At 43.0% G+C, this 27,874-nt stretch overlaps 1 protein-coding gene across 1 annotated transcript in view; it reads right to left on the bottom strand.

Moving 5' to 3' along the window:
• Positions 1–27,874, bottom strand: part of ZGRF1 (zinc finger GRF-type containing 1) — a gene marked incomplete at both ends in the record, with an annotated part of 65,866 nt that overhangs the window by 11,610 nt on the left and 26,382 nt on the right. Inside the window, 8 exons of the mRNA XM_080675493.1 lie at positions 483–745; positions 1,989–2,103; positions 4,566–4,709; positions 10,442–10,581; positions 11,604–11,800; positions 13,138–13,322; positions 13,760–13,898; positions 26,070–26,446. Of these exons, the coding sequence (XP_080531619.1) occupies positions 483–745; positions 1,989–2,103; positions 4,566–4,709; positions 10,442–10,581; positions 11,604–11,800; positions 13,138–13,322; positions 13,760–13,898; positions 26,070–26,446 (1,560 nt within the window). The remainder of the gene's footprint in view (positions 1–482; positions 746–1,988; positions 2,104–4,565; positions 4,710–10,441; positions 10,582–11,603; positions 11,801–13,137; positions 13,323–13,759; positions 13,899–26,069; positions 26,447–27,874) is intronic.

Raw genomic sequence — 27,874 nt, 5'->3', positions numbered from 1 at the left:
CCTCATGGGGACAAAGCCCAGAAACAAGAACAGGGCAAAGGTAGGTGCATAGGAGTCTGCTTTGAGCTGCATGTCCTGTTTCAGGGCTGGGGCAGGGGCCAGCATGGCCAGGAAGGAGGAAGGTTTGGGACAGTTGCTGGGAGGATGGGGAGTGAGCTGAGCAGGAGTTCATAACGGCTTTGCTCATCAAAACAGACGCCCACCATGACAGCCACACACTGGCATCGCTGTGACGGCTCCGGGCCGATGTCTGGGTCAAACTTGAATATGCCAGTGATGGGCACAGTGCTACTCATGCCCATGCTGCTCTTACAGCTTCTAAAGTGGGTCCAAACATCTCTTAAGAGTCCTCCTGGGATCGCATTTGACTAGGAAGGGACAGAGGAGCAGACCAAGTCACAGAGACTTGTATATGACCAAGGGCTGGTTGCAGGGGGTTCCATACAACCAGGTGTTGCCTGGCACCCTCCCCTGACCCTCACCGTGGACGATGGTGATAGGGAGGGTGCCGGGGGGCAACCCCTTCCCTTCCTCGGCAGGCCCGCGCGATGCCACCATGCATGCTATCTGGGTGAGAGCTGAAGCTTGGTCCTCGTTCAACTGGTATGCCTGGATGAACTCACTGGCTAACTGCAGGGCTGCTCCTGGGCCGGGCAACTCACAGTTTGTGTTGGTATTTGAGAAGGCCGGTGGGACAAATTTTCTTTTATCCACTCTCTTATTGCTAACTGTGGTTGACGAAGGCCTAGTAAAAAGGAGAAATAAAATCAAAGAAAAATGAGGGGCTTTTGAAACAGGGGAGTAGACCTGTTTATAACTTAACCTTCACTTTACCAGCACCTCAGAGAACGTCCTTTTATGAGCACAAAAGAGAAAAGAACAAACATTGTTGAATACCTACTACGTGCAGACACTATGCTGAGTATTGCACATATTCTTTATTGGGATCTTCACAACGCTAGGAAGCAGTTAATCTACCCAAATAGAGATACAAAAATATTAAATGTTTCTCCCCACAAGTACCCAGCTACTAAGTGGTGTATTGACACGGACCCCAGGCTTTATTATGCAAGCTGGCTCAGGAAATTAATACAGCCTCTACTTCAAGTAAAACTGTCAGAGATAAGTTGGCTTTAGTACTATAAAGACTGAGTTCATTTCAAAGTAGAAAAATAAAATATTGAAAGTACATGGATTTTTTTAAACCGAAGACTTCATTGTGGTAAGAAGAATGAAACCAAATAGACCATAACATTCCAAATTCAAAAATAGTTTTGTCATTTTAAGTAATTTAACAATATCACTACCAATTTTTTTAAAGAAGGCATGATACTTGAGAAATTAAAAATGAGATAAAGATTATGTCAAAAATAAAACTAGTACCAATGTACATTCTGGATTCAAACTGTAAATAATTATTGAAAAGTTTAGTCCGGCTGGTATAGCTCAGTGGTTGAGTCGACTCTGGGTCAGGGCACAGGCCCTGGTTGTGGGCTCATACCCAGTGTGGGGCGTGAAGGAGGCAGCAATCAATGTTTCTCTCTCATCATTGATGTTTCTCTCTCTTTCTCTCCCCGCCTCCATCTCCTCTCTGAAATCGATAAAAATATATATATATATAAAAAGATTTTTAATTGAATAAATCTGACATATAACATTGTAAATTTAAGGTGTATAACATGATACTTTGATAATGTAAAATTATTCTTTTAAATGTTAAATAATTTATGGAATAAAAATACATAAGAATAAAAAAATACTCAAATGATCCTTAAGAAATTATTCTGACATGGGAAAATAATTTGCAGTAGCATCTATTAGCCCAACCACAATGGGCGATAGAGGAACGGATGGTTGATGGGAAACAATGTGTGCCTCCCAGGCAGTCCTCTCATACTAGTATTCTCTGAGAGACAATTACAATTTTGTTGCAAAATGTACGGGATGTACTTTTCCTGGGTACCCACGCCCCACGGGGAAGGACTTACATGGCCAACAGGTGCTGCGTCAGAGGCAGGGTCGTGGGGTTAAAGTGCTCCTGCATGTTTCTCAGGGTGGTCAGCTCTGTGCTGGCATTGCAGACCCACAGCGCGTGGACTCCTGCTGCGGAGAGGGCATGGAGAGGAGCGTCAGTGCACACAACAAAGACCGTCAGCACCTTAGAGAGTGTCCACGCAGCTCAGAGCCGGTGCTGAACCAGTCCCAGGCTGCAACAAGCCCTCGGCACACGCGCTCCGTCCTGCCGTCTGCACAGGCACACTGTGTGTGGGTCCGTGACTGTACCCTGAGGGGCGTGGGCCACACACAGCAGTCGATGGACAGATTAACAGACACTGTGGAGTCACGTGGTTGACATGCACAGCTACCCAGTCAGCACCCCGCCCTGTCCCTGCAGCATCTGTGTCATTTCTGAGCACTTTGCTGCATTTCATCAGTTACTTCATAGAACTATATGGGAAGCAGGAAATTAGACACTGATATTGGTGAGGACTCTGAAGTGACCAATGTTCACTTCACTAGACAACTCCAGCTATCTACTCAGTTCCCACAGAAAATATGGAGTTAGCCTGGCCGACAGCTTAGGGCTTAGAGTGTCGGCCTGCGCACCAGAGCATCTTGGGTTCCATTCTCAGTCAAGGGCACGTACCTGGGTTGCAGGTTCCATCCCACCCCTGTGGGGTGGGTGCGGGCGGCAACCAATCGATGTGTCCCTCACATTGATGTTTCTCTCTCACTTTCCATCCCCCCCTTCCACTCTCTCCTCGGGTGAGGATTAACACACACACACACACACACACACAAGTTAAAACATATATGAAATACTTGAATGAGTCACTAAATGTTATGTCTTTAACTAGTGGCCCGGTGCACGAAATTCATGCACATTAAAAGGGGATTAATTAGAGGAAATAATTTAATATTGCTATTTGCCCTTTCTCTATAATAGAAGTGTCAGAGATAAAAGAAAATTAGTAAAATGTATATGAAAACCTTCCTCCTGTCAGAGTCTGGGACACACCACGGGACCCAGAGTCAAATCCCCGCCCACCCACATGCGCCTCAAAGTTGCGTGAGACCAAGACCCAGCCGCCCCCCATCATTGGGATAGATCCAGACCTGGCTAGTCCCACCCTTGTCAAGCCCCGCCGGGCAGGGAACGTAGCCTCAGGTCCCCTGGCCCAGCGCCAGGACGGGGGGGCATGGCCTGAGGTCCCCCAGCCCAGACCGGGGTGGGGGGGCATGCCTTGAGGTCCCCCATCAAGCCCCACCAGGTGTGGGACATGGCCTGAGATCCCCTGTCAAGCCCCGCTGGGTGGGGGGCATGGCCTGAGGTCCCCTGTCAAGCCTCGCCAGGCGGGGGAGGGGGGAGAGTGCAGTCTCAGGTCCCCCCTGGGCAGGGGGCTCGGCCTGAGTTCCCCCAACCCAGCACTGGGGGTGCACCTTGAGGTCCCCTGTCAAGCCCTGCCAGGCAGGGGGGCACAGCCTCAGGTCCCCTGGCTCAGTGCTGGGGTGGGGGTGCAGCCTGAGGTCCCCCGGCCTGGTGCCGGGGTCGGGGGGCGCAGCCTGAGGTCCCCTAGCCCAGCACCAGGGCGGGAAGCACACCTTGAGGTCCCCCGTCAAGCCCCGCTGGGTGGGGGGCGCAGCCTGAGGTCCCCCAGCCTGGCGCTGGAGCAGGGGGAGCAGCCTGAGGTCCCCTACCCCAGCACCAGGACAGGAAGTGCACCTTGAGGTCCCCTGTCAAGCCCTGCCGGGTGGGGGGTGTGGCCTAAAGTCCCCTGTCAAGCCCTGCCAGCCTGAGGTCCCCTGTCAAGCTGCACGGGGGCGGGAGAGGGCATAGCCTCAGGTCCCTGCTGATTGCTTGTTAAGGCTCCTATGAGAACTTGGCCTCAGCTGTGGGTGCAGCCATCTTTGTGACGAAGTGATGGTTAATTAGCATATTCCCTCTTTATTAGATAGGATTAGTCATGGGCCAAATCCCAGATGTCAGAAATTATCCCAGAGCAGCCAATGCAGGAGACGCCCAGGTTCACCAATGGGTGGCACTGGCCCTTCAGTGAATGAGGCTGACGGCCTGGCCTCACCAGGAGCTTCCCAGGGCCAATGGCAACATCCCTCCACATAAAACACCCTCTGCTCAACTGCTCTCAAAATTCCTTGCAAAATCTGAGAACTTCTTGATATGAAAGTAATTGATTTGTTTACAATGTGCCTGACTAGAATAAAGAACCAAGGGAATTAAGTAAACCAAGAGAATAAAATTTAATACAAGAAATTATTTGACAAAATTCTTATTTAAAAATCAGGTATATGTCGTGTAAATGCAACCTCAACAAAGTACCTCAGTGAGGGTCAGGGTGTTTGGGTGTCGATAGCCCTCTGGGGCTTGAACTGCAGAAACATTTACAGTGTCATCTGTCACACGTGTTTCCAGGGACACAACGCAGGAAGCAGAAGTGGGTACTTTTTCTTGGCTCTAATCAAAGAACCCACACAAGTCAGCACTCCAGCTCGCAGCGCGCTCACACCTGTCCTCTCTTTGGTAAACAAGGCGTGGCGATACTCACTGTCCGTGGGCCACCGGGAGGGGAAGAAGCCTTTCAGAGGAAGCAGCTCCACCTTGTTGGCAGACGACGGCCCGAAGAAAGTGCTGCAGGCAATGAACGTGTCCAGCTCGAAGTCCAGGGTTTTGGAGACCACCCACAGATCGTCTGAAAGCAGACATGGAGAGGACTCAGGACTATGCTCAATCCAGAACTACTTAGATTTCTTAGGTGCCTAGTCCTACACTATTTTTCAAAAAACAAAATTGGTTATTGTCATCTGCAAGATTCCACCCAAATGAGGACCTGAACATATACCACTTCTTTTCCATGTTTTTAACTAGATTACTTTCATGGTTTTAAAGTTATTATAAAAAAGTGTAAATAAAGCAGACAACATCTAACTCATCTCTTCTAGAACAGCCTTATAGCTACATCAGACTTTCTCCAGGTAGACTATTAGTCTAGAGCAGCGATTTTCAACCTTTTTCATCTTATGGCACACATAAACTAATTACTAAGATTCTGTGTGGCACACACAAAATATTTTTTGCTGATCTCACACAAAAAAATAGGTTACAATTTTAAATCACTCACACTGGATGGCTATTGTTGGTTGGCTGTTGTCAATTTTTATCTGACAATATGAGGGAGAAGAGGTCAGTGACCCTGACTCAATAGGCAGGAATGCATGTTTTAAACATTCTTGCGGCACACCGGTTGAAAACCGCTGGTCTAGAGAGATGCTCTGCGGTATAGTGGTTTCCATGCTCAGAAAAGGTTGGCAGTCCATGGGGATGGAATGCATTCTCTTCCCAGACTTCCGCTAGCCTGAGTCTGCAGAGAATGAACAGTTTGCCTTCTCTCTGTAGAGCCTGCCCACCCATCCCCAGAGCACACTGTGACCCTGCGGCCAGCAGGCCACTGCACGAACGTCTGAGCACAGTTTCTACCACCAGCAGAGTTAACGCTTGCAAAAAGTCAACTCTAGCCCTGGCCGGTGGCTCAGTTGGTTGAGCGTCACCCTGTGCACTGAAAGGTCAGGGCACACATCCAGGTAGCGGGTTCGATCCCCAATTGGAGTGCGCACGGGAGGCAACTGATGAATGTTTCTCTCTCACATCAATGTTTTTTTCCTCGCTCTCTATCTCAAAGCAATAAAAACATATTTTTTTAAAGAAAGTTAAAAAAGAGAGTCAACTTTATCTGTCTTTTTTTAAACTGCATTTGTTCTAAAACTTATTTATACCAGTTGTATCTGTTGTTATAATCATATAACTTAATCATGTATTATTTCAACCATTATGAATATGAAGAAAAAAACTGTTTTAAGAAAACCTAAGCGAACAATTTAGAAAGACTTAATTTAAAGGATTTGCTAAAGAAAGGGACCCAGCCCTAACTGGTTTGGCTCAGTGGATAGAGCGTCAGCCTGCGGACTGAAAGGTCCTGGGTTCGATTCCGATCAAGGGCATGTACCTTAGTTGCGGGCACATCCCCAGTAGGAGGTGTACAGGAGGCAGCTGACCGATGTTTCTCTCTCATCAGTGTTTCTAACTCTCTATCCCTCCCTCTTCCTCTCTGTAAAAAAGCAATAAAATATATTTAAAAAGAAAGGAAGAAATGAACCCAAAACACAAAAAACCACTTCTGACTCTAGTACAGAGGAGATCAGTGTAAAACATGAGAAAAGAGAGCAAATGTAAATTGCTCTCCACTCAGACTGCTTCCAAGGTGTCTGCATCCTTGCCCAGGTGGTGGGTCAGACGGCACGTTCGTGGGCGGTGCACTGTGGGGATGGTTTATACGAGAACAATGAACGGATCTCCAATCAAAAACCCACATTCTGAACAAAAGCCTTGACTGTCAAAATTTCATTAAATAAAAATGTTCATCTATTTTAAAATAAAATGCTTACTGTTCATATGCATTATTTATAATCCGGACTCTAAACAACTTCTACAATTAACTGATCCAGACGAGTCTCATCTGCCTCAGGAAAGACAGCTCGCGGGCACAGTCCCATCCAGGAAAGCCCAGCACACAGCAGCACACGCAAGGCTTGAAGGCCTGGGCTGAGACTGTGTTTAACTTGGCACTTTCCCAGTCTATCCAGCCACAGGCCCCCTTTTCTTTACATTAACTTATCAATGCCTCCTGAGAACTATTATTTTAGTCAATATGTTTAGGAAACTATTTTAGAAAAAGCTGAGCTACACTGCGGTATATTTTATACCTAACTAATTTAAAAGTATTTTCCAATTGAGGTAACATATCTAAACAATTTATTTCCATTTGCTAATATTTACTTTCTTCAACATTTGCCACAATTTGTAGAAAGATGTCTAATTCACGACAGCTGACAGGAGAAGTGTGTTCCCGCTCCGTTCTCCTACGTCCCACTGCAATGACCGTACAGACCAGGACCGCGCGGGAAGGCCACCCCCACTTCTAAGAAGGGAGATTCTTATGGAATGATAAAATCTACAAAGCTTGGAAACTACTAATCCCTGCAGATGATAGGGAGGAATACTGGGAGGAAAAAGAAAAGACAGAGAGAGAATTTTCTCAGGGGACTTCAGGAAACCCTCAAGCTCAGCAGCCACAGGAAGCTGTGGCTGTGGGTGTAGGAAGTGAGTGGGGCATCACTCCTGAGCCGCTGACTCCAGGGTCTGTCCTGAGATTGAAACTGGGCATGTGACCCTCAACACAGAGGCTCAGGGCCGACTCCAGGGGGCAGTGACCAGGGAGGGATCTGAGTGAGAAGGGGTGGCCACGTGCATGAGTACTGGGCACCATGACCAGGGAGCAGATCAGTCATCTGCAGGTTTCAATCGATGGGGGTTTGTTGTAAGGAAGACACAATAGCCTATGTTATATTCTGGGTCAACAGACACTGTAAATGTCAGGTAGGTATTATTATTATGATTCTCTGGACAGAGACGTTAAGTAAATTATCCACAGACAGAGGCCATAAACGGAGGCCTGGGACTGAGCCACCTCCCTGAGTCACGGGAGCACCGAGCCCGGCCGGCCTCCCCGGATGCACTGCCAGAGAACAGCTGAGATCCCAGGGGAGCAGGTCACAGGCCAAAACAATGAACCACTGAAGGGGCACAAGGACCTGAATAGAAAGCCCTGGGCCTCGGAGTCCTTCAGAAAAGGAGACACCAGACAGATGGACAAAGCAGGAAGTGAGCCTGGGGAAGAGGGGAAGTGAGGGAAGGTGCAGCAATGCAAATAGGAGCAAGAACCACTGAAAAGGAAATGAACAACAGTATTCGTGTGGGAAAATATGGTAATTAAAGTAATAATCAATGGGATAAAAAAAAGAATGGATACATTAGAAAAATAAGCAATTTAGAAGGAAGACAGAACAAAAACCCAGACAATGTAAAAGAAATGTGAAGAGATTTAGAGATTAGATTCAGAAGTGCTGACATCTGAATAATAAAAGTCCTAGTGAAATAAATAAAAAGAAGAGGGAAATTATCTGAAGAAATAATGGAGATCGGCATTTCCCGATAAGCACATGTCGATCAGGCCTTCCGCTGCACTTACGGTTCAATGATGATGCCATGAAGTGACTCAAAGGGGGTTGACTTTAAACACCTTTTAGAGAAAATCTGTAGTTCTGGGACTTGGAGAAAAAAGACCAGGGAGCCAAAATACCGGCAAAGAAACCAGGAAATAATTCAAAATAAAAATAGCCAAGATGCAGCCTGGACCCGAAGCCATGGCCATTCCAAATCCCCCACTTAAGCCTTGGACAGGACTCTGAGTTCCCTCTGAACCCCAGAAGGCACTGCTGACCCAAAATGGACATGTGGCATCACACAAAGAAGAGTCCAGCAGCTCACCGGGGTAACAGTGATGGAGAACTACCTGGAGGGGGAGGGTGTTGGTGACAGCGCAGAGGAAAGGCTAACCAGGCCTCCCTGCCTGAGGACAGTGACTGTGGTGACATCTTCACTGGGAACGTCAAACAGACATGAAAAAGGAAAGCAGTTGCCAGTCTTCGGTTTTGGAACAAAAATCCCCCTAAAAAGTGTTCCCTGAAGGAGACATACTTGAAACCCGTCAGGGTATAAGAAATGACCAAAACAAGCCAGTGAAGAAGCGAGGAAGTTTGAATCAGAGCTTTTCCACTCACCTGGATCTAAAAGCTCTGGAAGAAATCAGAGAACAGGCTCCAAAAACAAAACCCAGGTTTTCAGGAAAAGGAACCTCAACTCAAGCGTCAGCTTACCAAGAGCACAGAGGACCTGGACACTCAAAACAGACACAGCTCCTTCTGCCCTTCCTGGGGCCGGCAGGAGGCGGGAGGGATGGCATCAGAACTTGCTATGTTCCCAGGGAAAAGCCACATGTGATGACTGAACTTTACCATCTAAAAATTCTTTTTCTGCCTTTGTTTTTTTAACCAGCCCATTATTTAAACTCGTATTTGAATAAATCTCTTTTGAGGATAGAAATATTTTACTTTTTAAAGCTACTCATGTCTTAAAAATATATATTTAATTAATTTTAGAGAGGAGAGAAAAACATCAATGTGAGAGAAACACCTATCCGTTTTGTCTTCTGCACACAACCCACCACTGGGCACTGGGGATCGAACCCACAACCTGGGCATGTGCCCTGACCTGGAATCAAGGCAGTGCATGGGCCGACGCTCAACCAACTGAGCCACCTGGTCAGGCAAGCTTGTTGTCTGTTTCTTTTTTAAGTGTGTTCAAGTTAGGTTTACATAAATTTTCCATAAACCAACTACATAAATTTTTTCCATTTCCCTTTTTATTAAATTTATTGGAGTAGCATTGGTTACATAAATTGATTTTTAAAAATATGCCCAGACTGTTCCCTTTATAAAAAAATTGTAAGGTTATAATTCTTATTTCCTCATCTGTGCTTATCATGAAGTGAATTAGGTCTGTGTTTCTTTGCCTTGAAAATAAATGTTGAGATACATTTAAAATAATAATGGAATATGAAGAAATTGTAGCTATTTAAAATAGATCACCTTTGCTAAAAGTTGTTGTTAGCAAAACTAAGATTAAGATAATGTTTATTATGAGTATACAGATAATAAATTATACAACTAAATATTAATTTTTATTAAAGTTTTAAATATTTGTGATTTTGTACTTTTTGACAAAGGCCTCCCTGCCTGAGGACAGTGACTGTGGTGACATCTTCACTGGGAACATCAAACAGACATACTTGAAACCCGTCAGGGTATAAGAAATGACCAAAACAAGCCAGTGAAGAAGCGAGGAAGTTTGAATCAGAGCTTTTCCACTCACCTGGATCTAAAAGCTCTGGAAGAAATCAGAGAACAGGCTCCAAAAACAAAACCCAGGTTTTCAGGAAAAGGAACCTCAACTCAAGTGTCAGCTTACCAAGAGCACAGAGGACCTGGTAAAAGTGATCACTACTATTTTAGTTTTCCAGGACAATTTTGGATTTCTAAGTTATAGTCCAATTATTCAGGCAACATACATTGTTTAAATGTAGCAACACAACCAAAAATTGGTTTTATATTTCACTGTATATAAATATTTCTGTTAAATCAGAATGTACAACATCTAATTATGCGGCTACATGCACTTAGAGACATTTTGAGGAGCCATAGGTTGGGATTCAGGTGCACAAACTGTGTGTGGAGGGTGGGATGGGGGGAGGGCATGCCCACTGATAGCGGAGGTGGCTCACTGAGGCAGGGACTGCACTACGCATCCTAGTCCTGCTCATAAAAGGAAATAGGACTTTAATCCCTTCCAAAGTCACTTCCGCGGCTCTGCGGGAAATTAACGGTTCTGGTTAATTAAGTAAAAGTAACAAAATTGGAAAGATAGAGAGTTTACAGAGCCTGAGGCATCGACACGATCAGACCAACCTACCTTTGCTATAAGCCGAAGAACTTTCCTTCCGACTCAGCTTGAGATACAGTTTGCTTTTAGGTTCATTATACAATTCAGGATTTACGGTTGCAAACTTCTTTAGTTTGCCACACTGTTTTCTTTGAAAATCAAATCCTTTTCTGCAAAATGAGTAAAAAAGCAAAAATGAATTTGAATATTAAGGTACAAATTTTTTGTTGATTGAAATATAATTGGCACATACTTCATATTAGCTTCAGGGGTACAGCGCAGCAATTCTTATAGACAGTGACATGACAACTGTGGTAAGTCTAGATAACATATGTAGCTACACATTTTTTTCTTGTGATGAGAACTTTTAAGATTTATCCTCTTAGCAACTTTTAAACAGACTATATACAGTATTGCTAACCATAGTCACCATGCTGTACATGACACCCCCAGGACTAATTTATTTTATAACTGAAACTTGAAGGCACAATTCTTTTAAAATACAGTAGGCAAAGAACCAGGATGTATGTATGCTCATGTTCTTTCATACATACATACAAATAAAAACATACTGCGTCAAAGGAAGGAAACAGCAGCCCTCACAGAATTACCATTGTTTTACAAGAGACTGAGATAGAAAAAGCATCTCAGCAACTAAGGAGTGTGTAACTGTAAAATGGGAATAACAAGTTAACCCCTGATTTCCATGTCTTAGAGGTGAGTATGTTGACTGAATAGACACTCAAAGTGCTTAGCAGAGTGCCTGGCACATGGGAGCTCCCAGTGCACGCTGTTCTTACTAAGTTATCACGCACATGCTCAGTATAGCTCCCTTTGGGGCAGTCCTACTGCTATGAAACATATTTCCAAACGCAGCACTTGCTACCTGCAGTCTGGGCTGTGGCAGGCCACCACCTATGGCCGACCCTGCCCTCATCAAAACCATGCTGTGGCTGCTTCAGCAGGGTTTCCCTTGGGATTGGGATTATGTATAAAAATGATTAGAAAAATGGCATTCCTACAGTTACCTGGTATTGCTTGATGCAGAGAGGGGCCAACACAGCTTTAGGGCACTGTTCCCCTCAGCAGGAAACACGAGGTGTGCTTCTAGGTACCTTATCTCCTCAGCCTCTCTCAGAACTTAGGGGACTCCTTTCTGATTAATGAGACACTGTTTGTTATCAGAACACACCTCACCGAAAGCTGACATTCCTCATAGAGGTCTATGTTCTGGCTTCTTAGGTACAAGCCAATGCTCTTCACATCACTGAACACCAGGGCAGGTAGAGAGTCCTCCTGTGTGACGTGTCCTGGGGTCGCTTCTTCAAACCACTTAAAAAAGTTACACCTGTCAGCTCTGGGTGCATCACAGGTATAAAAGAGACGACCCTAAGGAGAAGATAATACAATTCAGTGAGAAAAAAATGTTTCTACTTTATACTGTTTTTTTAAAAGGAAAGTCCTTTTTAAAAAATTTATTGATTTGAGAGAGAGAGGAACGGGTGGGGGAGAGGAAGGAAGGGAAAGGGAGAGAGAGGGGGGAGGGGGGGGAGAGAGAGAGAGAGAGAGAGAGAGAGAGAGAGAGAGAGAGAGAGAGAACCGTCAACTTGTCTTCCACTTATTTATGCACTCACTGTTTGCTTCCTGCATGTGCCCTGACCCAGTATGGAGCTTGCAGCCTTGGCAAATTGGGATGACGATCTAACCAATGAGCAACCTGGCCAGGGCTTGTATTATGTTTGTTGAGACTTTTCACAAAGGTTGCTTGGCATTAATGCACTCCAATAAGTTAGTCATTACACAACTCAATCTTTTCATTAGTTTAAATAATAAATTAAAATTTAAAACCAGCTCGTTTTCCACTTGTTTTTTCCTTATCAAAAAGTTACATGTTATATTATTCTGAGAATATAAGCTTATTTGAAAAATAAAATGTACTTTTTTTCTGATTTAAAGTGATCACTACTGACAGCCAGCCTGTGAGCTGGCCAAGCGGCTACAGGTGTGGGAGCACCTGGCGCACTTCTCACAGCCTTTCCCGCTCACTGACCTGCACATGCGCACACGATACATGTGTGTAGATTGCTCTGCTCTTTAAAGTAAAACTCAGACCTAACCCTTATACCAACAACATACTACTAGTATGATAACTATGTCATCAAATAATATTTTAAAAAAATCAGTAACTCTATAGCATTTTATTCCATGGTTCTAATATTGTTTATGAACTCTTAGTTTTGACAACTATATTTAAACCAAGTTTACGTGCTCAGCATGCAGACAACGGAGGAAAACTTGTTACTGAGCGAGCCTGGTCTTACAACGAGAACGCACCACACACCGACACACAGACGTTTCAATGACGTCTCCCATTACTGTGCATATTTAGCAAAATAAACAAGTCGGGGTGTGTTCTGTCCCTCTGCCCTGTGGCAGCTGAGTTCCTTCCTCCCGACCTTCAGGCTCTCCCTGGGGCTGGGCGTGTTCCTCCTGCCTTACCTGCCATGGTGTAACCTTTCTTCCATCCCTCTCCACCCACCACTCAGCTTTCAGTTCCTCAGCGACCTGAAGGTGGACCTTCATTCATAGTTTTGTATCCCTGAGCACAGATCATCCTTCGATGTTATTATCGTTTGGGTTTGTTAGTTACCAAAGCCCAGGTGGAGGCTCCTGCACCTTTAAGGAGACAATGTTCATAGACAACAGGAGGGAAGAGGGAGCGAGACCTTGTTGGGACCCTCCTTCTTCACTATGACGAGCTTCGCAGGCCGCTGATGGCAGCAGGATGGCACACTGTTTCCCACAGTGCTCCCTCTCTCTCCGTGTGACGATGTGTAAAATGATATGTCGACTGTAGAAAGAGCTTTGTGCAGCCTCTGTGCCAACCCGCACAGCAGTATATTCAGATGTTCTACAAAAAGCAAGGTGGAAATTAATCACAAAACAACTGCATGTTTGCATCCCATAGTGCTGCTTGTTAAACTGGAAAAGAGCCTGTGAGCAGAGTAAACTATAACCTAACACTGAGCTTTAAAGGCACAGCTTGCCCTTGGACAGCAGAACGAGCCATCCAATCAGGCATCATACTTAAAACTTCCTCTTAACAAAACCACCTGTAACACTTGGAGTTTAAGAGAAAATAAAAAACTATAACTTGAAAAAGAGAATACTTTTTCCCATTTCTAAAACAATTTGGATCTGATATTAAGTTACTGTCAAACTCTGGAGTAAACATGGGAGATAACACACTCCAAGGGGAAAGTTTACCACAAAAGCTCACACCATATGACACTGCATAGTTCACAGCCACACAACCCAGCACAGAAAACAGAAAGGCAGCAGCCATACCTATGAGACAGGAGGTGAAGACCTGCTTGTAGTGAGCAGGAGACTGGAAGGTGGCGGGCACGCAAGTCTGCCTTCGGCGAAGAAGAGCAGACTTGATCTCCCGCCCACTGGGGAAGCACAGCTCAGAGACATTTATCTCCTGAAATGGAGTAACTCAGGTTAATACAACAACTAAAAAAAATGCTAATTACTAATGAGTAAGTTATTTCCTATAGATATGTTCAAGAAAATAAGCAATTTTTAAAACTTTTCCAGAAACCTTGAAAATAATTTCCTAAGTTTAAATGAGAAACCAGTATGGCGAGAATGGCCACGGGGGGTACTGTTACTGAATACGACTGACTTTTCTTGTAGGCCCCTCAGTAAGTTTTAAATAGTTTTTGCGAGGAAAAAGTTAGCAGATGTGAATGGATCACTATGTATCTCCATCTTTGCTACAATTGTAATAAGAATTGCTGCCTGGCTGGTGTGGCTCAGTGGTTGAGCTTCAACCCATGAACCAGGAGGTCATGATTCCTGAACAGGCCCATGCCTAGGTTTCGGGCTCAATCCCCAGTAGCAGGCATGCAGGGGGCAGCTGACAGATGTCTATCATCATTTATGTGTTTATCTCCCTCTCCCTCTCTCTTCCATCAATAAAGATATCTTAAAAAAAAAAAAAAAAAAGAATTGCTCACATGTGTGTGAGATGTACCTTTACCTCAATGATGATCTGATCAGTGAATGGAGCTAAAATAAAGTCACAGTATGGCAGTACCTTGGGTGGCGTGGAGCAGTCGGAGCTATGGTTAAGAACCCAGTGTGGCCCAGCCGGGTGTAGCTCAGTGGTTGAGCGTCGACCCAGGAACCAAGAGGTCACCGGTTCAATTCCTGGTCAGGGCATATGCCCAGGTTGCAGGCTCGATCCCCAGTGGGGTGGGGGGGGGGGGCAGTTGCAGGAGGCAGCCAATCAATGATTCTCTCTCATCATTGATGTTTCTATCTCTCCCTCTCTGAAATCAATAAAAATATATATATTTTTTTTTAAAAAAAGAACCCACTATGGCAGGGGTGGGCAAACTTTTTGACTCGAGGGCCACAATGGGTTCTTAAACTGGACCGGAGGGCCGGAACAAAAGCATGGATGGAGTGTTTGTGTGAACTAATATAAATTCAAAGTAAACATCATTACATAAAAGGGTACGGTCTTTTTTTTTTTATTTCAATAGTTTTATTCATTTCAAACATTTTAGCAAGAAGAATGTAAACACTAATTATTATAATTTGAAACTTCAAAAAATGGAGGAATCATAGCACAATAACATACCTTATATTGAAGATGGCAAAGGCAAAATAAAATTGCCTAACAAAGGAAAGGTACAAAAGCCTTTCAAATTAAACTTAAATATAATAAAATAATTTAAAACTAAAACAAATAGAAAAGAACAAAATGTGTAAACAGTAAATTAAACATTTTCTTTAGTGCAACTTCCAAATTATGCCCGGGACGTAGATGTAGATGGCAATGTAAACTAGGTTGAAAGGTTTTTGGTCTTTAAAACATCAACTTCAGTGGGAACAGTGTTGTTTGTCTCCTTTTTTAGCTAATGCATCAAAGTCTGGAGTTAGTTTTGTTGTGGCTATTCTCAGGATAGATCTGAGGTGTTTGTCAGTTAAGCCGGATCTGTGAGGGGCTTTGTTGATGTTCATGACGCTAAATGTCTGCTCACAAACATAGGTTGACCCAAACAGCACCAGTATCTTCTGTGCCATCCTCCGGATGTTTGGAAAAGTGGCTTCATTAAGTGAAGCATAAAAGTCTCTTAGTTCAAGAGAGCTGAATTTCTCCTTTAGGACAAAGTCAGACTGAAGATCGATGAGTTCCAGTTGCACCTCTTCTAGTGTTGTTTCAGGGTTTTGTGACAAAGGACAGGCCACCAGTTGAAGTGACTGGTCAATTTTTTCAACATCAGAAAACCGACGACAGAATTCTGCATGCAGGTCATCCAGTGATTTGCTGTATTTCTTCATGTTTTGGACGGTCTCCTTCTGTGTGGCTAGTGTGGCAAAATGAGTGAAGACTTTGTCTGAAATTTGTCTGGAAAAGAAAATCAGCTTCGATTTAAAGGCTTTCACATTAGTGTACATGTCATGTACATACTGATCTTTTCCCTGTAGCTTCACATTTAGCTCATTCAAATGTGAAAATATATCTACAGCAAATGCAAAGTCACACAGCCAATTCTTGTCACTCAGCTCAGTAAATTCATCAGACTTCCCCTTTAATTTCAAAAATGCACCAATCTCTTCTTTGAGCTCCCACACTCATTGGAAAACTTTGCCCAAACTCAACCAGCAGACACGAGAGTGGTAAAGTAAGACATGGTGATCCACATCAGTTTCCTCCAGAAACTTAATAAACTGACGGTGCTTAAGTCCCTTTGCTCAAATGAAATTAACAAGCTTTACAACTGGATTAACAACATGATTAAGTTGTAATATAGACTTGCACAATGATTCCTGGTGAATAATACAGTGAAGAAAAATAACATCTTGGTTAGGGTTCTCCCCTTTCACTTTATCCTGAATTCTTTTTAGCAGTCCAACATTTTTTCCAGTTAAATTTGGAGATCCATCTGTCGTGATATTAGCAAGTTTACTCCATGGTAGCTTCATTTTCTCGATGACAGTAGACACCTGGTCATACAAGTCCTCTCCCCGTGTTTTTCCTTTCAGTGGCTCCATGGCTAAAAACTCCTCCGTAATTTCAAAATTGTCACTAATCCCTTGGATAAAAATTAAGAGCTGAGCAGTGTCCTTTAGTCATTACTTTCATCCAATGCTAGTGAATAAAACTTAAAGAACTCTGCCTTACTATTTAACTTGCTGGCCAAGTCTTCATCAATCAGTTCCACTCGACGAGTCACTGTCCTGCGCGATAAGCTGAGTTTTTCAAACTTGCCTTTGCTCTCTGGACACAAGAGACCTGCTGTCTCTATCATACATTCTTTCAAAAACTTGCCTTCAGAGAGAGGTTTGCTAGCTTTTGCTAATTTGAATGATAGCATAAAACTTGCTTTGGTAGTTGTCTCTTGAATTGCAGTTTGTCTGTGAAAGACATTTTGCTGAGCCTGTAATTTAGCCATCAACCTCTGTGCAGTAGCCTCCCGTTCTTGAGGTGACTGCTTGCTAGCATAGTTGCCATGCTTTGTGGCAAAGTGACGGCTGAGATTGTACTCTTTAAAGACTGCAAGTGTTTCCTGGCATATCAGACATACCGGCATTGATCGGACTTCGGTGAAAAAATATTTTGTTGTCCACTCCCTCTTAAACACTCGGCATTCACTGTCCACTTTCCTTTTCTTTGGTCCACTCATGTTTAATACTGGGCTAAAACCAACCGTTCTCTTATTAAATTCTTTACTAAAATAAGACAGTAAAGTATAAAAACAAGTGATTAAATTTGCTCTACTATAACATTTTTGTCTTCTAAAAAATATATATATATAACAAAATCATCTGAAAAAGTTCAGACATGGGACAGAGGCACACCCTGACCATAGAGAACAACCCCTTTCCTCCATAGGAAACCTGTGTATCTTTCACACAGGCCCTTTGTTTATGGTAACACACATAGCTGCACATTGCTGTGTCTTCCAGACACACTTGTATGGGAGGTACTAGGGCAGTGCAAAACATGGGTAACCAGTAGTTACCACTAGCACTTCCGTTACTGGCAAAAAACAGCCGCAGTGCACATAGTGTGAAAGAGCCCTTATCAATGTCAGATTGCATCCACTGGACTCTATAAAAACAACCAAGTGCCACTTTTAAATGCCCATTGCAACAGTTTTTCTTATTAAAAGCTGGAAATGGCAGGATATTTATATATATATACCCCTACTGTGACAGCCTGGCAGAGCATTACAAAGGAGAAAACCCTTAGAGAGAAAAATGGCGGCGGAATAGACAGACGTGTTCCGAGCCTTGTCCCGGAGCAGAAAGAAAGAACAGCTGAGGGTCGCACTAGGAGTGTTTGTTGGCAAGTTGGGGGACAGCTGAACTCCAGAAGAAGGCGGGAGACTGCTAGACTGGGTTCCCCTGACCTGGCAGCTCCCACTGCGGCTGGGTCCCCTCCCGGAGCTGCGGGCTTGGACGCGGAGTCTGCGCCATCTTGGACCGGAAAGTGGAGCTTATCGGAAGCCTGAGAATCCACAACTGCGGCACCCACAGAACAGCTGCGAGCCCCAGAACAACGCTCCCCAATTGGCGCATACACACGGGTTCAGAGGAGCTCTACACTCCACCACGGAAAGGTCAGATTTCGCCTAGGATAAGGTGAGGTCTCTGGTCCCGGCGGCGCGAGAGAGGAACGCGCGTTTTGTGGGAGCTGGAGGACCAGGGAAGTCTGTGCCTAGAAAAATCCGTGGCTGCTGGGGCTGGCGTGATCTGTGAATGTGGAAGGGGGTCCTCAGAGCTGCTAACAGAAGGGCTCTCTAAAAAGCAACCCATTTTGATCTGACGTGCAGGGACACCCTAAGAATTTCAGGGGTGTGCTAGACTTACGCGCAGCCACGGAGTACGCACACTTGGGCTTTTTCCTCTTGAAATTCTTGCTTCTGATTACTAAGCCCAATACATAGGATAACCCACTTGGGGACACCCTGGGAGACTGCAGGGGAAAGTTGTTTTTCTGGAACCTGGGGATTGGAGCGGGGAGTGACCATCGGAGAGCCAGCTCTGAGGCAGCCCACTCCCACAAACCGGTAGTGAGTGCCACAGGGAAAGAAGGCTCTAACACTGCCTAGAGAGGCCATAGATAGACCCGGAAGTCAATCCAGAAACACTGCCACCCAGGGGCTGAATCACAAATTGACTCTTGTGTAATCAAAAATAAAGGAATACGAATTAAGACACACCGCCTGCTTAAAATCAGGACTGGCTTACATCACTGAAGAGCAGTGGAACGCAGGGAACTGCAATACTGTCCGGACTGAGAAACAGGCGCGCCAAACAGAACAACAGAGGAAGTGAATGACCTTCACTACTCCACATCTTATTTTTATTTTTTATTTTTTTTATTTTCATTTTTTGCATCTTTTACTCAAGAAACTAATTTTTTTTCTTTTTTCCTCACTTGATTTTACCTTTTTAATTATTACATTTTTATTTTCAATCCGTATTATTATTACTGCTATTTTATCTTTTTTTTTTTTTTAAGTGTCATTTTATTTTCTCTTCATTTTGTTTTGGGATTAATGTTCTACATTCTATTTTTATCGTTCCTTTAGCATCATTTTACTCTATCTCAACTCTACCTTTATGCCATCACTCTCTTCCTCACTTTTCCCTTTTCGGTGTCCTGTTTATCTTACCCATTTCCTGCTTTAGATTTTCCCTATTCTTTCTGTTTACCCCCGTTAAAATTTCACCCTACTTATATATCTAATCTCCAATCCCCTGCTCCAAGTCCATACACACCTCTCTCTTCGCTGTCTTAACTATCCAAAAATTGTTTTTCTCTCTGTCCTTTTGTTGTTGTTCGCTTGAATGTAGATCATATCGAATTTTTATGCTTTTTTGTGAGATTGTTTTGCTTATTCTTCTTTTGTTTATTTTTTTGTTTGTTTAGTGCTTCTGTTTTCCCTTGCCTCACTCAATATTAGTTGGTGTTGTAGTTTGTATTAATCCCCAGGTACTTGTTGCTGGCATTTGCTGGGATAAGTGATTGCTCTATTGGAGTTTTATCCCCAATATATATAGTCTGTTTCCCTTTCTCTCTTAGTCTCTTTCTTGTCTCTCTTATTTTTTTTATCTTCTTTTTTACCCTTTTCGCAATTTCATTTTGACATTCCTTTTTTTTTCTTCTTCTTTCTTTCTTTTTCCTCTTCTTCTTTCTCTCCTATCCCCTAATTTGCCTTTCTCTAGTGGTCACCTTTATTGGAGGTTATTAATATCGTGAATACATTTCTGTTCAGTGCCTTGTGTGTTGTACCTGGTAGTGCTGTATTTTGTGCCTTTAAATCAACGCAGGAGAGAGAGAACTACATAACCAGACACCCAGAGAAGAGAGACCATGGGGAGACAAAGACACAGCCCGCATATGAAAGAAAAGCAGGCATCACCAGAAAAGGAAGTAAACGAAATGGAGGCAAGCAACCTTCCAGAAAAAGAATTCAGAGAAATGGTCATAAGGTGGCTGAAAAGAATGGAAGACAAATTCGACAATATGAGCAAGAACCAAGAGGAAATGAAGAAGAACCAAGAAGAAATGAAAAATGACATCGCTGCTGTAAAGAACTCAATAGAAAGCATCAAGAGTAGACTAGAAGAAGCAGAGGACCGCATCAGTGAGCTAGAAGACAAGATGGAAAAAAATACCCAAGTAGAGCAACTTCTAGAAAAAAAAAATAAAAGGCAGGAGGAGAGCCTAAGGGAACTTTGGGACAACACGAAACAAAACAACATCCGCATAATAGGGGTTCCAGAAGGAAAGGAAGCTGAGCAAGGAATAGAAAACCTCTTTGAAGAAATAATGACAGAAAATTTCCCTGATATAGAGAAGAAAAAACCCACACAAATCCAAGAAGCTCGCAGAGTCCCAAGCAAAATGAACCCCAAAAGACCGACGCCAAGGCACATTATAATTAAATTGGCAAACACCAACGACAAAGTAAGAATCTTAAAAGCGGCAAGAGAGAGACAGAAAGTTACATACAAAGGAACCCCCATCAGACTAGCAACTGATTTCTCAACAGAAACTCATCAGGCCAGAAGGGAATGGAATGAAATATACAAAGTCATGCAAAGGAAGGGTCTGAATCCAAGAATACTGTACCCAGCAAGGCTATCAATCAAAATTGAAGGTGAAATCAGGAGCTTCACAGACAAAAAAGGACTAAGGGAATTTATTACCATCAAACCAGCAATGCAAGAAATGCTAAAGGGTCTACTGTAAAAAAAAAAAAAAGAAATAGGAAGCGAAGAAGGAACACAGGTGTAAAGAATAGGAATGGCGACAAATAAGTACCTATCAATAATGACTTTAAATGTAAACGGATTAAATGCCCCAATCAAAAGACATAGGGTAATGGATTGGATAAGAAAACATGACCCATATATCTGCTGTCTACAAGAAACCCACCTCAGAAAAAAAGACGCACACAGACTGAGGGTGAAGGGATGGAAAAAGGTTTTCCAGGCAAATGGAACTGAAAAAAAAGCTGGGGTAGCAATACTTATATCTGACAAATTAGATCTCAAGCTGAAGGACATAACAAGAGATAAGGAAGGCCACTTCATAATACTAAAGGGAGCAATCCAACAAGAAGAAATAACTCTGGTAAACATATATGCACCCAATACAGGAGCACCCAAATACATAAAAAAAAAGCTCCTGGAGGATATCAAGGGAGAGATTGACAGCAATACAATCATAGTAGGAGACTTTAATACACCACTATCACCATTGGACAAATCCTCTAAACAAAAAATCAGCAAAGAAACATCAATCCTAAATGACTCACTAGACCAGATGGAATTAATTGACATCTTCAGAACATTTCACCCCAAAGCCACAGAATATATATTCTTCTCAAGTGCACATGGGTCATTTTCAAAAATAGACCATATGTTGGGACATAGGCAAAGTCTCTTCAAATTCAAGAAGAAAGAAATCATATCAAGCATCTTCTCCAACCACAGTGGCATAAAACTGGAAATCAACTACAGTAAAAACAACCCAAATAAATCAAACACATGGAGGCTAAACAACATGCTATTAAACCATGACTGGGTTACCAGAGAGATCAAAGAAGAAATAAAAAACATCATGGCAACAAATGACAATGAAAACACAACAATCCAAAATCTATGGGACACAGCGAAAGCAGTCTTGAGAGGGAAGTTCATAGCTCTACAAGCCTACTGCAAAAAACAAGAAACAGGGGTAATAAATTACCTAACCCAACAACTCAAAGAGTTAGAAAAAGAGCAACAAGAAAAGCCCAGGGTAAGCAGAAGGAAGGAAATAATAAAGATCAGAGCAGAGATAAACGACATAGAGACCAAAGAAACAATACAAAAGATCAACAAAACCAAGAGCTGGTTCTTTGAAAGGATAAACAAGATTGATGAACCTCTAGCCAGGCTCACCAAGAAGCAAAGAGAGAGGACCCAAATAAACAAAATCAGAAATGAAAGAGGTGAAATAACAACAGATCACGCCGAAATACAAAGGATTGTTAAAAATTACTATGAACAACTCTATTCCAACAAACTGGACAACCTGGAGGAAATGGACATATTCCTAGAAAAATATAACCTTCCAAAACTCAATCAAGAAGAATCTAAACAGCTCAATATGCCAGTAACTATGGAAGAAATTGAAGCAGTCATCAAAGAGCTTCCGGCAAACAAAAGCCCGGGGCCAGACGGCTTCACAGGAGAGCTTTACCAAACATTCAAGGAAGAACTGAAACCTATCCTCCTCAGACTATTCCAAAACATTCAAGAGCAAGAAACACTTCCAAGCTCCTTCTATGAAGCCAGCATCACCCTAATACCAAAACCAGATAAAGACAACACAATGAAGGAGAATTACAGGCCAATATCCCTCGTGAATGTAGATGCCAAAATCCTCAACAAAATTCTAGCAAATCGGATCCAGCAGTACATCAGAAAGATCATACACCATGACCAAGTAGGGTTTATCCCAGGAATGCAAGGATGGTTCAATATCCGAAAATCAATAAATGTCATACATCACATAAAGAAATTGAAAGATAAAAATCACATAGTCATATCAATTGATGCAGAAAAAGCATTTGACAAAATCCAACACCCTTTCTTGATAAAAACTCTCAACAAGGTGGGAATAGAAGGATCATACCTCAACATAATAAAAGCTATATATGATAAACCCACAGCTAACATCTACTCAATGGGCAAAAACTAAAACCATTTCCCCTAAGAACAGGAACAAGACAAGGATGCCCACTCTCACCACTCCTGTTTGACATAGTACTGGAAGTATTAGCCATTGCAATTAGACAAGAAGAAGAAATAAAAGTCATCCAAATTGGAAAAGAAGAAGTAAAGCTGTCCTTATTTGCAGATGACATGATATTGTACATAAAAAACCCGAAAGACTCCATCAAAAAACTAACAGACTTAATAAATGAATTCGGCAATGTAGCAGGATACAAAATTAATGCCAAGAAATCTATGGCATTTCTACACAAAAACAGTGAACTTACAGAAAGAGAGACTAAAAAAGCAATCCCATTTTCCATTGCACCAAAAAAATTAAGATACTTAGGAATAAACCTAACCAAGGAGGTAAAAGACCTATATGCAGAAAACTACAGGACAGTGAAAAAAGAGATAGAGGAAGATGTAAACAGATGGAAGAACATACCATGTTCATGGATTGGTAGAATCAACATCATCAAAATGTCCATACTACCCAAAGCAATCTATAGATTCAATGCACTCCCCATTAAAATAACAACAGCATATTTCACAGACCTAGAAAGAACTCTCCAAAAATTCATCTGGAATAAAAAAAGACCCCGAATAGCCACAGCAATCCTGAGAAAGAAGAATAAAGTAGGAGGGATCTCAATACCAGATTTCAAGCTGTATTACAAAGCCACTGTCCTCAAAACAGCCTGGTACTGGCACAAGAACAGACATATAGATCAATGGAATAGAATAGAGAATCCAGATATCGACCCAAACCAATATGCGCAATTAATATTTGACAAAGGAGGCATGAGCATGCAATGGAGTCAAGACAGTCTCTTCAATAAATGGTGTTGGGAAAATTGGACAGATACATGCAAAAAAATGAAACTAGATTACCAACTTACACCACACACAAAAATAAACTCAAAATGGATACAGGACTTAAATATAAGACGGGAAACCATAAAAATACTAGAGGAATCCACAGGCAGCAAAATCTCAGACATATGCCAAAAGAACTTTTTCAGTGATACTGCCCCTAGGGCAATGGAAGCCAAAGAGAAAATAAACAAATGGGACTACATCAAAATAAAAAGCTTTTGCACAGCAAAAGAAACCATCAACAAAACAACAAGAAACCCCACTGCATGGGAGAACATATTTGCAAATGGTATCACTGATAAAGGTTTAATTTCCAACATCTACAGGCAGCTTATACAACTTAATAAAAGGAAGATAAATGATCCAATAAAAAAATGGGCAAAGGACCTAAATAGAATCTTTTCGAAAGAAGACAGAAGGAAGGCCAAGAGACACATGAAAACATGCTCAAAGTCACTAATTATCCGAGAGATGCAAATCAAAACGACAATGCGATACCATCTCACACCTATCAGAATGGCTATCATCAACAAATCAACAAACGACAAATGTTGGCGAGGATGCGGAGAAAAAGGAACCCTCGTGCACTGCTGGTGGGAATGCAGACTGGTGCAGCCACTGTGGAGAACAGTATGGAGTTTCCTCAAAAAACTGAAAATGGAACTCCCATTTGACCCAGTAATCCCACTCCTAGGAATATATCCTAAGAAACCAGAAACACCAATCAGAAAGGATATATGCACCCCTATGTTCATAGCAGCACAATTTACAATAGCTAAGATGTGGAAACAGCCTAGGTGCCCGTCAGCAGATGACTGGATCAGAAAACTATGGTACATCTACACAATGGAATACTATGCTGCCATAAAAAAGAAGGAATTACTACCATTTGTAGGCACCTGGATGGAATTAGAGAACATTATGCTAAGTGAAATAAGTCAGTCAATGAAAGAAAAATACCACATGATCTCACTCATTTGGTGATAATGAAAAACATTATAAACTGATGAACCAAAAGATAGTTACAGAGGCAGTAAAGCATCAAACAGACTGTCTAATTACAGCGGTAAGGTTAGGGAGAGGTGGGGGAAATAAGAGATCAACTGAAGGACTTGTATGCATGCATATAAGAGTAACCAACAGATGCAAAACATTGGGAGGGGAGGGCATGTATGGGAGTGGGGTGGGGGGACAATGGTAAGATATGTACACATATAATACCTTAATAAAAATTTGAAAAAAAAAAAAAAAAAAAACAAAGGAGAAAACCCAGCATCTGGTGATGTCCATAAGTATAAGACTTCAGGCTGTCATTACCAGGAAAGGGTTTCATCCAAGTATTAGATATGAACATTTGATTTTCAGTTTTTCATTTGTCCAATTACTTCTGAAACCCTGAAATTAAGCGATTTTGTAATAAAATCTTTAGTTCATCACATTTCTATACAATCTTTTTGTTCAACCCACTGAATTAGGGTTCGTTCACACTAGCCGTGCTGCCCTTGCAGTGTGGTGCAGTACTGCAATGCAGCGCAGCTAGGGTTAATGCAGGGTACACAGGTTTCCATCATGTTTGCGTTGATGCTAATGTGCAGTGGTGCATGTTAACACAAATGCCCTGTAGCACGCATTTTTACAGGCACAAGGGGGAGAAGCAAATGCAGCGCAAAATGCATTTGTTTTGCCGCTAACACATGCAGTTAGTGGCCACAGTAGCGTTACTGATACCACATCCGTATCAGCAAAAAAATGCAGCCGCAGCATGGCTAGTGTGACATGTCCTCTGTGTGTCTTTCTCCCTGCTGCGCGCGTCCACAGTGGGGAAAAATACTGCAGTGGATACAAGCCCTAAAAGCTGAAAGTCTTTGTTGTTTTATTAACAAGTCATTGTGATGTACAGAATGTGGGAACAGGAAAAAATTGTGTTTGAGTAGAGCTCTTAATCTTACCTCAGAAAGGCTCTAATACTGTGCTCTCCAGGGGCGTGTCTCCCTACATCACCACAATAACGTGTCTACGCATTCCCAGGGTGATGTCGGGAGACGCGTCCGCAGGCATTACAAGGAGCCTCTGGAAGATTGAGAGGTTGTTCCTTCTACTGAATGGGCGGATTTATATCAGAAGAAGGAGCTGCGGCCGTGTTTCCCGACGTTGCCATGTTAACACTGCTGCTGGTGAAGGAGCGGAGGGGAGAGCAAGAGAACCCTCCGCTCTTTTGGCTCCGCGGGCCGGATAGAACAGCCGAACGGGCCGGATCCGGCCTGAGGCCTAGTTTGCCCACAGCTGCACTATGGCTAAATGCTGTACCAGACGCTTCCCAATGTGGAACTTCACTCAACACTCACAACTACTAGGAAAGACCTTAAGTCATAGCAGATGTTATGGAAAACTCAAAAACACAAAGCCATCGGCTCCAAGAGTAAATCCTTTCTCTGTTGAAATTCAGACAATACCTACTGGGAGCACTAGGACATGTCCTCACCTGTAAGCCTGTGGCACACGCAGACTTTTCCCACACATCGGACGCAGACTCCAGCCTCAAAGACAGTGCTTTCCTTCTGCAAACAAAGTCCCGCGTGCCGATGCCCTGCCGCTGCTGCTGCCGCTGCCAGAGCTTGCCTCTCACCCTCTGCAGAGGCGTGGTGCCTGCAGAACTGTCCCCAGCATCGCTGCGTCTCTCACCTGCATCACCAAAACACATCCCCATGGCCGTGGCAGGGAAGCCGTCGGTGACACTCGCCTCAGGTTGGCTTGGAGTCAGCAAGGCACACTGGGGTGTGTTTTGGTATTTCAGCCACTTGCTTTGAGCAGACATTCGATGGAGAAGTGAAAGACCCCCTGGGGTCGCTTCCATGGACGCTTGACACAAAAGGATTTCACTCTGGTCCTCAGGCCCAGAGCTGGGAGGAAGAACGGCTGGCTCCTCACACAGGCTGAACAGGGGAGAACCAGGAGACGGCTGCCAGCCCCAGGTGGCGGCACAGGCCCCAGGGTCTCCGTCAGGTGGCCCAGCAGCTGGGGGCACAGTAAAGAAGGCAGCTCGGGCTCTACTGAATAAAGGAAGCCTTGGAAGGTGCTGGTTCTCCAGGGAACTGAATCTTTCCATTCCTGGAAAAAAGCCAATTATTTAAAAGTGTATTAAGTCATTGCCAAGGCTCTAAAAAATTGTGGGTATCTACACAAAACAGCAAAAAATACTAACTTGCCTTTTAAAAAAATCACATTTAATTTTATTTCTTTTTAAAATAAAATAAAATTTTAATGGTTTTAGTCTCAAGGAAAGATTTCAAAGATGAATTAAAAGACTCTGAACCTGGCTGGTATGGCTCAGTGGTTGAGCGTGGACCTATGAACCAGGAAGTCACGGTTCTATTTCCAGTCATGCATATGCCTGGGTTGCGGGTTCTATCCCCAGTGTGGGCGAGCAGGAGGGAGCTGATCTATGATTTTCTCTCATCGTTGGTGTTTCTGTCTCTCCCTATCCCTTCTTCTCTGAAATCAATAAAAATATATCTTAAAAACATATTTTAAGAAAAGACTAAAACTATTTTAAGGTTGATGAACTTGAAACTTTTTCTTTTTCCCTTCAGCTAACGATTTCCCCCCAATTAATACATTCTATTTACATGGCACTGAATTTTTCAGAGAACTTTCAGTCAAGGAAATCATCACCCATTTCACAGATGAGATAATTGAGGCCCAGAGGTAACACGACCAACTGGCACTCAGGATGAGAACCCAGACTAGACTGTCCTCAACTTTACATTCCTTCTCCGGAGACTGAAGTTTGGGATTCATTTATCCTTGTCACTGTAACTTCCTTTACATATTTATTACACTCACTAATTAATATGTTGACCGTAAGGGGAAAGATTTTTAGCTTTAGTTTGATCTATTGCAATGGTTCTCAACCTTTCTAATGCCGCGACCCTTTATTTATTTATTTATTTATTTTAAATATATTTTATTGATATTTTACAGAGAGGAAAGGAGAGGGATAGAGAGTTAGAAACATCAATGAGAGAGAGACATCGATCAGCTGCTTCCTGCACACCTCCTACTGGGGATGTGCCTGCAACCAAGGTACGTGCCCTTGACCGGAATCGAACCTGGGACCTTTCAGTCCGCAGGCTGACGCTCTATCCACTGAGCCAAACCGGTTATGGCATGCCGCGAACCTTTAATACAGTTCCTCATGTTGTGGTGACCCCCAACCATAAAATTATTTTCGTTGCTACTTCATAACTGTAATTTTGCTACTGTTATGAATCGTAAATATCTGTGTTT

Source organism: Plecotus auritus (assembly GCF_963455305.1).
Source record: "Plecotus auritus genome assembly, chromosome: 6".
In the NCBI taxonomy this organism is placed as follows: domain Eukaryota; kingdom Metazoa; phylum Chordata; class Mammalia; order Chiroptera; family Vespertilionidae; genus Plecotus; species Plecotus auritus.
Note: the sequence above shows the minus strand (reverse complement) of the source record. Positions and strands in the feature narration are given on the sequence as shown.